Below are 10,892 nucleotides of genomic sequence, written 5' to 3' on the forward strand. Positions count from 1 at the left end.
AAGGTGTTTCCAGAATTTAAGTAAATACACAGTGGAAAGTAGTGTGCCAAACAAAACAGTTTCAAATATTCATATATACATCAGAGTGTATTAGTTTCTTATATATACAACTTTCATGACCTTTTGCTATCCTTTTTGCAGGCGATTTCAAACAGAGGCTATACATTTTCAGAAGGAACTCAGAAATTTATTTTGTGTATTTTAATCTGTCATCGGAATGATAAGTCCTTTACCATTAATTCCCTGTTTACCAAGTTGATGGTATGAAAGTAATATTGCATTCATTGTGTTCACTCATTCATGCGTAATACTGAATTTACTCTGTTTTCATCTTTTTCTTCACAGCAAGCCATTGACAGTGAGATAAAAGCAGCGGCAGTACCATCAGTCACAGTAAAGGTACTGTACCTAAGTCAAATGGTAGCATTCAAAAAGAAATGGTAGCATTCAAAAAGTAGTGGCAAATTTTAACAAACCTGTCACTTTCTGTGTATTTCACTTAGATCATGAAAATGAGTAAAATTTGAAATGCAATATATAGTTAATTCTTTTTTCCTTAGTATGACAAGGTGTCGTTCTAGCAAGCCTGCTGAAGTCAGAAAGTGACTTAAGTTTTATTTTTTCTAGGCTTATCAAGAAGCAGACACAAAAAAGTTACGAGGATGGAATGAACTTGTTTTCGAAGTTATAAGAATAATTTTTTCCAACACCTTTCAAAGGGAATAGATGTTTGGTTACTTGACATGTAAAGTTTGTTATCTTCAGCTGCCTTTTTAGATGGCAATGAACAAAACTAGACTTTCTCTTGTAAAAAGACTTTCACAGCTTTTGCTAGTGACAAAAAATGTTAGGAAAATCTAATTTGAAAATTGACATCATTACACTCCATGAGAGTTGCTGTTTGTAACTGTAAAGAAAGTGTGTGTGCATGCACATGCATGTCTGTGCAAGTGTAGTTTCTTCTCATTATTGCCTAAAAAGGTTCATGGTTTTAATTACTGAGTTTGAGAGGATCTTCTAGGAATATCAGTGGAGACTGATTTTTGAGAACCTTGCACGTTCTCTCTGTCTTGAGTGACAAGTTCAGAGGGTAACTGGACTATTTATTGAACCAGATTCCCTTACATTAGTGTTGTTTAGTTTAGTACTTGGTCCAACATCTTTCTCTGCATTTTTAAATGCTAAAATGATACAGGGCAAAATTCTAATCCTGATGAAGTTTGTGACAATTTTGCTCAAAGAAGTTCAGATAAACAGCATTGGACTTTGAATCAGGCTGTTTGTGAATATAAGGGTACCTTAAAATATGTAATGTAAATTTAAATTACCTCCGGAAACATGTGAGTTGATCAGCTTTTAGTTTACATTGAAACCAATATATTGTATAAGTGAGGTATTACAGAGGAAAATATTGTGTTTATAATTGCCAAATTCGACTTCTGGAGAGCGGTTATGATTTCAATATTGGGAACACAGGTAACTCCCATTGTTCTCCCTTATTTGCTCATTATTGCTATTGTAAGGCCAATGGCAAACTGTTTAAAATGAGCATGGATGGGTTTATATATTTGATAAGCTTTTTAATGGGGAGACTTTATAATTCCCCACTCTGTTTTCTGGTTTATGCATCTTGTACCTTTGAATGAAACAAATAGTAAATGTAGGAGTTATCATGCATTCAGTTTTTTCTGGAATATTTTTTCTGTGATTTTCATTTAACTGGTCTTCATATGTCTCCATTCTAACTGATGGGAAAAGTCTTTCTACTTAATGGATTCAACTCTTTAACATATGCGAAGTTATAAGTGTTGGTTCTTATGAAAGTAAGCAATAATTGTACATTATGGTTGCACGTTATTACTCCTGTCAGACTAATGTGAACTTAACCACTAATTTTGGACAAGTTGAAAACAATTTTGATAGATTTTAAAATTAAATATTTCCTTGAATTGCACAACTGCAACCAATGTATATGTATATCTAGCATGTTTTCTGCAAAGTAGGTAATGTTACTAATGGATATTATTTGGCCATTGTAATGGTTGTTGTACCCAAAAGATCTGCAGGCAATGCACTGTGCTCTAAAAAAAACTTCCAGATTATGTGACACTTATTTTTTATATATTATAAATGTAATTTTAAAATGCACTGATGACAGGCCTGTTAGAAAAGTTTTGATAAAAATTGATACTCTTGAGAAAAGTTTCTGTGTAAGAGGATTCTACACTTCTGACTCCTATATGCAACAAAAAGCTAAACATAATTGAGAAATGCGCTGAAGTAGCATTTGCCAGTAACTTCAAATGTCAATTCTTGATTAGAAATTACGAAGTGTGCAGTTTCATGTCTGCATGTTTTTAGCTCATTTAATTGGCATAACATCTGTGAGACTATTGATTTCATCTTCGTTGTTCACATTATTGAGATTCTGGCTTCAGAAAATGGGGCAAAGCTTACCTGATACATGTGTGGAGGTAGATGTGATTGATCCTTGCTAGCTTTAATAGCGATGGATGATCTGAGGGCCTCTTTGCAGCCTGAATGTATTGTTAAAACAAAATAAATGTTGATGTTAATTCTGTTAAGTAGTCAAACTTCCTAACACTTGAGTCATTTTATAACTAATAATATTTTCTTAAACTGGTTTAATGTGGCTGTAGTGAGCTCCTTGGTAGACCAGCAATGCAAAGCAGATGATATAATAGATAGCAGATATGGTCTGTGTATATGCAGACCACATTCAGCTCTCAGTCACCACTATACTTTCGTTTTAGATCTGAGTTAAGGACATTCATTTGATATCCATTGGTTTTGCAGAGAAATAACTGCCTACAACAGAAGCAAGAAGAGCCACTCCAGGTTTATGGTTAGGTCAGCTCTCATAACCTAGAGTTGTAGTTGTGATGGGTGTCCTGTATATTAAATATTAGAATTTGTTTGCTATAAAAAATAAAATATACGTTGAGTCTGCAGTTATTCGGAAGACTATGCATTGCTCTTTGCGGTTAAAGGAAATAATTTCTTTGGTCAGCTTTGCTTTTATTCTTTTTTTTTACTGTAGTCACCTAAAAGAGGCAACATTTTATTTTTATTTACATTAGAACAAATGCACATGACACTTGCAAAATATTAACATTTTAATTAACACCTTAGCATTAGTTTGTGTTGAGTGAAAATTACAAAGAATATGAGAAATCTTCTCAGTTTTCTGTAGCCTTTCAAGTTACTGTGTCCCATTACTGGCTGTAAGAAAATAAGAATTGTAAAAGGAAAATACTGGTTTTGAAGTTGAAATTTGAAGTTCTTAAACATTGTTGCTGAATTTTCTTTGCAGGTTTTTCATATCTTTTTGCTGGTTATGTTTTTGTTTTCTGCTATACAGATATTAATTTGTTGCTTCCTTTAAATACTTTTGTATGTCGATTTAGATAACAATACAGAGCAGAGTGACTGCACAGAAACCAAACCTGGCTGTATGTGTACAAGCTCCATTGGCAGTGACCTGTGACCAGTTCATCTTTCATGATTTAGGTAAATTATTATAGTACCATTACAGCTATTGTATCACATGACTTTTTCTGAAGATGTTTGAAAAGTATAGTCCAGCCTTCATGGACTGCATTGTTGCAGATATAGTGCAGTTAAAAGAATTGCAAATTTGCCTTGCCTGCACTCTGCAGCTTCTAGATACTGTTTGGTGGAGGAAGACAAAGTAGAAAAGGAATCGCTTCCTTGATTACAGAATGATGCATTGGAGGTGAGGAGAGGCAGGGTGGCAGCTTCAAGATGGAGTTAAAAAATAAATTATTCTGTGGTACTTTTGCTGGGACATTTTGTTTTGCTGAAAATTCTATATAGAAATGGCAGGGACAGAAATCTTGTTTAGCTGTGGACAATCTAGCATACGTTCCCAACTTGGCATCAGCTGTTTGGTCATTCTAGCCTTTTTCCAACTCTGATAGGGCTGCAGGTGGGATTGCCTTGAAGACTAAATGGAGCTGAAGACCAGATAAATGTGTCCTCCTTGCCTCAGTTGGGACTGCACACCATTTCTGCTTTGAAATGTGCAGTAATGGTCCCTACTGAAACAGGGCTTTACTGACTGCTCTCATCTGAAAGGACAGTTCTTAAGTTTCCTCAACATATGACAGGACCAAAGGGCTAATAGCTTTGTAAAATATTAAAATCACAATATAAAACTGCATTTATTTTTATATTCTTGGTGTTCAGTGTGCTGAATTGTTTTATTGGTTATGCTTCAAGATAGTTATAAGTTTGAGAGACTAGTTTGCCTTTTACAAATTATGGGCTTTAAAAAAAAGCATGTCCAGTGATTTGATGAACTGATGGAGATAACTATCAGAATTTAATGAAGTATTTCCCAAAGTGCTAGAAAATATGTTGCTTTCGTTTGGGTGCTTCTATTACTTGATTTAATTTTGTATTGTTTTTAGAACCGGATTCATCTGAAACTGTGGTCCTGTCTGTCTTTTTGAAGGGGAATTGTTCTCCATCAGAACTAGAAGGAAATTGTGTGGTTTCATATAATACACCAACAGGTAAACCATTGGAGATTTCAAATTGCTTTGCTGTTTTTGAGGTCTTTTTCTTTACATATAAATGTTATTTTGAATTATATTGAAGGCAGTAGTAATTAAAGAAATAATGTGTATCAGTCTAGTGTTCAGTTTTAGTTAGTATTTTATGTAGCATCATTAAATTCTGTAATTAGTTTTATAAAGGTAAAATCATATGCTTATGGCTTGGGAAGCACCTGAACAAGCTTTCCCATTCTAACAATTTTTTCCTAACATTTTGCTTCTGTTCTGCTCTTTAAGACACCACCTCTTGGAGTGAGAACTTAATTACATCTTTATGACTATTCGGCCTTACGGGCTGCCAACAAATGTGGCAATAGTGGCCTCCCTAGAGAGGAGATGATTTGAATAAGCATTGGGAGTGGTTATTCCTCACTACCCTTTTACCAGTTTGAACATATTAATCCTAAACAAATAAACTAACCCAAAGGAGTAGAAACTAAGTGGTTCTGTTTTTGAAACTAAGTGGTTCTGTTTTTTAATGGCCCTAGTGATAGAACATGTAAGTTTACCCTGCTGTCCATAACTGAAGACTGATTAGCTTAGTTCTACACACAGCCTTGTGAATGTATCAGGCTACTGAGAAACTGTATTTAGGCAGGGCTTCCATCTTAAGTTAAATGCAGCATAAAGCAGTTTAAGCTGTGCTTCACTTCCCACTGCTTGGCTTTGCTCCTGCACCTCCTCCCCTGTTGTGCTCCCATAGTCAACAATTATTTCTCAGACAGATTTGCTGGTTTTGTTCACTGTACAGGTACAGAGCTATGCCAGCACAAATGGAAAGGTGACATGGAGTAGACAGGCACCAAAGAAATGCACATGGAGTTAGGGCTTCTGTGAAGGATGGTGGTCTTGAGGTCACTTTTATTTAAGCATTTACTTCACATCACTTCTCACTTGAAACGTGTTTATGATGATAGTCTAGGCTGTGTGATGATTGAGTTGTTTATTTCTAGACAAAACTGAAACTCACGTTTTTAAACTTGATTTTACCTTCTTTAGACAAGGTGTGTATATATTTGCAGAGGATGGAAGAGAAAATGATGCTCCTCTCCTTTTTTGAGACCCTGCACAAAGAGCTTTCACAACTTTAGTCCCTCTGTATTGTGACTGCTTATTCCTTGTGAATGAGTTGCTGTACCTTCTTAAGCATCCAGTTTAGTAAGGTTTTGTAGTACCAACTGTGTAGGTAGTATACTTTTGAGTATCTTGGATCCTCTGATTTTGAAAGCTTTTTGTTTTGCTGATCTTGTTTCTTTTTGCTTTGCAAGACCAAAGCAGCAAGCTTAAAGGGTATTTGTCACTGGCAAATGAGTGTATTTCTTCCAGGTGATACTAGCTAAACTTATGCTTTATATTTTAGATATTAGATTGGATTCTGCAAGCCTTTTGGTTAGGGAAGTAAAGAATTCTTGTATCTTAAATGTGTTTGATTGTTTATATGCAATTAAAAAAAAAATCTCCTGAAGACATGACATCTAACAGAATTAGGGAACTGTAGAAGAAATTAAAAAAACTTTAATGGTAGAATTTGGAAGGCTTCTAAATAAATGAGCATAATTAAGATCTTGCTAAATTTTTGGATATTTGTGTAATTTATTGAGCTGGGATAATTCTATTCAATTACATACAAATACTAGTTACTTGTACAAGACAATCAAATCCTGAAGTGTAATACACTCATAAACAAAAATTAAGTGCCTTTGTGACTTCATTTTATCTGAATAGAGACTTTTTCCTCTTTCGTTTTTAAAATACCCATATTTGTGGCCAAATCAGTCTTTAGTATATCTGTGTGATTCATGCAGCTGAAGGTTAATGAGTCACTCAGTTGGATGGGATTGCACTATTGATGATGTGGTCTCATGTCTGGTTTTTGGCTACTATTATGTCTTTATGTATTGTCCACTTTACAAATGTATCTTAAGTTCTTTAAAACTTGTTACTACATTTTCTTTTTTCTTATTTGAGTAACTTCTTATGTAATCTTTTTTTTCTTTTGTCCCATTGCTGGTTGTGCGGTAGAGCTCAATCCTGAAGGTGAGTGAATGGAAAAAATGCAAACTTTGAACAGTTTCATGAGTGACAATGTATGCTCAATAAATTAGATTTGGAAGGGAGCTGTTATTTTACCTGTTAAGTCTATAAGTTCTTGTTATCCCTGGCTTGATGCTATGAAGGTGTAAATATTTGAGAAAATTGGAAGTAAATGAGGCTTAGACATAAGACAATTACCTATGGGGAAAATAGTAGTAAAGGTGTTTCTTGAAGTATATTGCACTTCCTCATATGTAAGGCTGGAATTTTGCAAAGTATTAAGTGCCTTATGCATTGAGATTGGAAATGGAAAACAAAATTGTATGTTCTTTCTTTACCATGTTTTTAGCTTTTTCAAGTTTCAGCAATAACTTAGCTGACTTGTAGCTTTTTTGGTGCAACTGAAACGGTAATTAAGGATTTGTAGCTAATGCTATACTGTTAGACTGAGTAGCTCTGAGAATGTCACTAACATCTCTTCCTTCTAATTCCTGTTGGAAACATCTTATACAAGGCTAAAAGGCTGCTTTCTAACTGAGAATACCAGCAGTACAAAACTTAGCTGTGATTGTGGTAGATATGATACTTGCAAAATGTACAACTGAAAGACAAAACAGGACTGCAAAGTTAGGTTATGTATAGGTAGGCTAAAAGAGAGTAGTTTTGCAATGTAGTTGTGTGCATGTATTGAAAAGATACAGTACTTGTAGGAGATATTTTACTAGCCTTAAAAATATATATTGAGTACAAATTGCCTCACAATTTGAGGAGGAAAAGAAGTTGCTTGTCGTTAGATTTAGAGATCAACTGAAAGGGTGTTTTCAGTTTTGCAGTGTTCAGAAACAGAAGTTATACATATAAGTACATATATTTGAGTCTTGTTTTTAAATACTTATGCTCTTACGAGTGTACTAGGTGAAGTAAAAAAGTAGATAACTGTTAATTGTTCCTTTCCTTTCCTGGTTTCTGGATATTTCAGGGCACCTTGGTGCCATACAGGAAATAGATGCTTGAACCATCTCAGTAAAATGCTACTCTTGGCAAGAATAACTATCACCATGTAATATTTATTTACACATTTCTGCTGTACAAAGCAATTCTAAGAAGTATTAAACACAGTAAGTGAACTATATAAAAATAAATGTTTACAATTTGAAAAGGTAACATCCTAAAACTGAAGATTTGTATTTTGCTTTAAGAAATGTCTACTCAAGATGGAAACCTGATGCTGAAGAGAATATTGTGGAGCACACTAATTTTTTTAGAATTATCCGGGACAAAATTTATTTGGGTTACTGTGAGGTGCACTGGGCTAGTTAAATTCAGGGTCATCAATGCAAGGAAAAGCATAAATTCTCTGAATATTTAACACCCTAAATTAGAGATCTGAGCCTGAATGTTTTTTATCATGTACATCAGTGTTATGTTGTAAATAGAATTAAGATGAATGCATGAGTAATTTGGAATTGAGATCATAGCTACAGTGCATATAACTACTTTGTTACTTTTATCAGGTAAATGCATAGTATGTCTTTACGTAGTAGTAATTTGAGATAAGGTTACAAAATTTCTGTTTCAGATTAGAAGAGTATCTGAACTTTTTTCACATTTGTTCTTTTTACAGTGCTAAAATTGTATATTGTGCAATGTGTCAGAACTCTAGGTGACATGAGATCTATTACTAGACATAACACAAAAGGATTGAGGAAGTTCTGGCTCCCACACTTTGCTACTGCTTTGTGTTTCTTTACTACCATTTAAATTTTTGAAATATTCTGAAACCCTTTCTCAGTTTTTCACTGTAGTGATAAATTTTGTTGAAGCTTTTTGTTTTGGTTTTCTTACACATAGTTGTTTTGGACTCATCAGCTAGAAATCTCCCCAGTCCCCTCCCAAAGCCAGATACCATTTGATTTAGTTTTGATTTGAACTTTGAAATAGTGAAAAATTATGTTTATGATGAGGCAGACTGGGAGCAGACTGTCTAGGAAAAGATGGTTTGAAATAAGAAGAAAAACATCATGTTTTAAATGTAAAAATATCTCAAAATCTTCTTGGCTAGTGTTGTCACTGATTTTTTTTCCTGTTGATAAGTCTCCATAACCAAGTTCAATAGTAAGATGTTTGTGTTATTGTTGTCATCAAGAAAAGAGTTTAATTTTCCCATCAGATGATGAAGATACAGTTGAGTGACTCATTCTGAAAGGTCGTGTGTTTATTGTCAAGGATTTTTTCAGGAATTTTCCTTGGAACCCAGGAATATCCTAGTTGAGGACCTGTCTTAAGCATTCTGCTTGTTTTACATGTTGTTTTTCTGTTTTACAAGCTGCTGTACAATAGTTACTCGGAGTCATTATCAGCCAGCCGAAAGAGCTAATGAACTGACAACCAGGGGGATGAATCTGAGGCTTCTAGTAACATTTTTCCTCTGAGATGAGCCTTAAAAACAATTTTTCATTGCAAGAGACCTGTAAAGCAGCAAAGTTGTTAGCAAAAATTGGTGCTTGAATGACTATGAAATGTTTGACCTTTATTTTTATACTAACCTGCTAAGCTTACATGACTGATAACCTCTGTGGAGCTATCAGTTTCCTGACTTTGTCTCCATACGATTTATGACAGTAACTTTATTATCTCTGAAAATGTACTTTGTTAAATTCTCCTGAGTGTTGGGTTAATGATTGAGTTTTGTGGGTTATTTGGGGGAGAGAATGAGTGATTGTTGATATGACTGACATTAATACTATTCTCAATAAGATGAATATTGGTGCCTATTAGTGATGTCAATACCCAAACAAAACAAGGTATCCCTGTTAGCTGCTTCATCAAAGAATCCACCTCAAAAGAACCATAATCTGGCTGTCCAAATGAGCAAGAACTCTGTATTTTGGAGCAACTAGCACTTTTACCTTTCACATGGAACATACTGGGCAATTTCTGACATGCCAACAATTTTAAACAGTGTTTATATTTGAACACATGACATGTTCTAATGAACATGTTTTCTAAATGTTAAAACTTCCTCTTTTCTCTTGCACTGTTCTGATGAAATTGCATATGATATTAGATCCAAATACCAATGGTAGTAGCCAATTTGTTCTACAGTTCTGTTTTATTATGGTGCAATGAGTTGAAAGATAGAATTTAATATACCTTTCAGTAATAATCTAATAGATACTTTTTTAAAGGCACAAACCTCTGACAGATGATAGAAAAATTGCATAAATGTTGTTTAAGAGTATAAAAAAAAGAGTAAATGTGTTCTTAAAAAGGATTTAGTTTGTGATACTCTTCATGAAAACATACATGCTTCAGCTTTGGGTTTGAAGCATCAGAAGTAATCACACAGCTGCCATGTATGTTAAAGTAGAATTGTTTAGAGCATTAAGTAAAATGTTAATCTTCATTGCATGTAAGTATAAACATAGATATGCAGTGGATTTGGCTAATGACTCTTGCATTCCTATTCAGTGGAAACGTTCACTTGAAAGGTAATTAAAAGTATTAAAACTTAAAGATAGTTTAGGTGGAAAATGTAAAAAAAAAATTGAGAATTTTACATCACTTTTGTTTTAATATATTCCTTAATCACATTAAAAATATCTTGTTATACCTCTTTGAGGACAGTAGTGTGAAGTACCTCATATTCAGAATATGGATGTGAAAGATGAACCTGTGTTCTTTCATTTTAGGAATACTGAAAGTTGCACAGTGTAACTTCAGACTGCCTTTGCGGTTAGTTTGCTCTCCAGCTCAACCTTCAAAAGCAGCAAACCACAAGCTAACTATTGATACCAATAAACCTCCTGTCAGTTTTCTCACCGTTTTTCCAGGTAGGTTTTTAAATATGTCTGTAATAGGAGACGTGTTAGGAACTCCAACAGGAGTTGTTTGTCTGTGCCAAGTAATGAGGTAATTTAACAAAGCTAGTATTAGAATGTTTAAAAAGTATATTTTGAAAGAAGAGATGGCATAACATTTCAATAATAATCCACTTGGCCTAGTATATCTGTCTCTGGTAAAACTGCAGATTTCTGTACACAGTGGACATGATATAGATGTAATTTTTATGTATCCAGAAAATCATTTAACATAAAATTGCATCGGTGGTGTTGTAATGGGGAAAACATGGGTGTTCATTTAAAAAAAGGTAAGCAGGGCAAAAAGGTGCTAAATGCTGTATGTAGAGGGTACAGTTGCTTTTGAGGAAGATTTGTGGAGTTCTTGATGTATTGGTCTGGAGCTGATCTTATTAAA

At 34.2% G+C, this 10,892-nt stretch overlaps 1 protein-coding gene across 1 annotated transcript in view; it reads left to right on the forward strand.

Moving 5' to 3' along the window:
- The window catches only part of BBS9 (Bardet-Biedl syndrome 9), a gene marked incomplete at both ends in the record, with an annotated part of 39,378 nt that extends 28,831 nt beyond the window's left edge, over window positions 1-10,547 (forward strand). Inside the window, 5 exons of the mRNA XM_010285678.1 lie at window positions 346-399; window positions 3,429-3,531; window positions 4,455-4,559; window positions 6,624-6,638; window positions 10,328-10,547. Coding sequence (XP_010283980.1) covers window positions 346-399; window positions 3,429-3,531; window positions 4,455-4,559; window positions 6,624-6,638; window positions 10,328-10,547 — 497 coding nt within the window. The remainder of the gene's footprint in view (window positions 1-345; window positions 400-3,428; window positions 3,532-4,454; window positions 4,560-6,623; window positions 6,639-10,327) is intronic.
- Window positions 10,548-10,892: the final 345 nt, after the last annotated feature.

Source organism: Phaethon lepturus, unplaced genomic scaffold (genome assembly GCF_000687285.1).
Source record: "Phaethon lepturus isolate BGI_N335 unplaced genomic scaffold, ASM68728v1 scaffold53014, whole genome shotgun sequence".
In the NCBI taxonomy this organism is placed as follows: Eukaryota; Metazoa; Chordata; class Aves; order Phaethontiformes; family Phaethontidae; genus Phaethon; species Phaethon lepturus.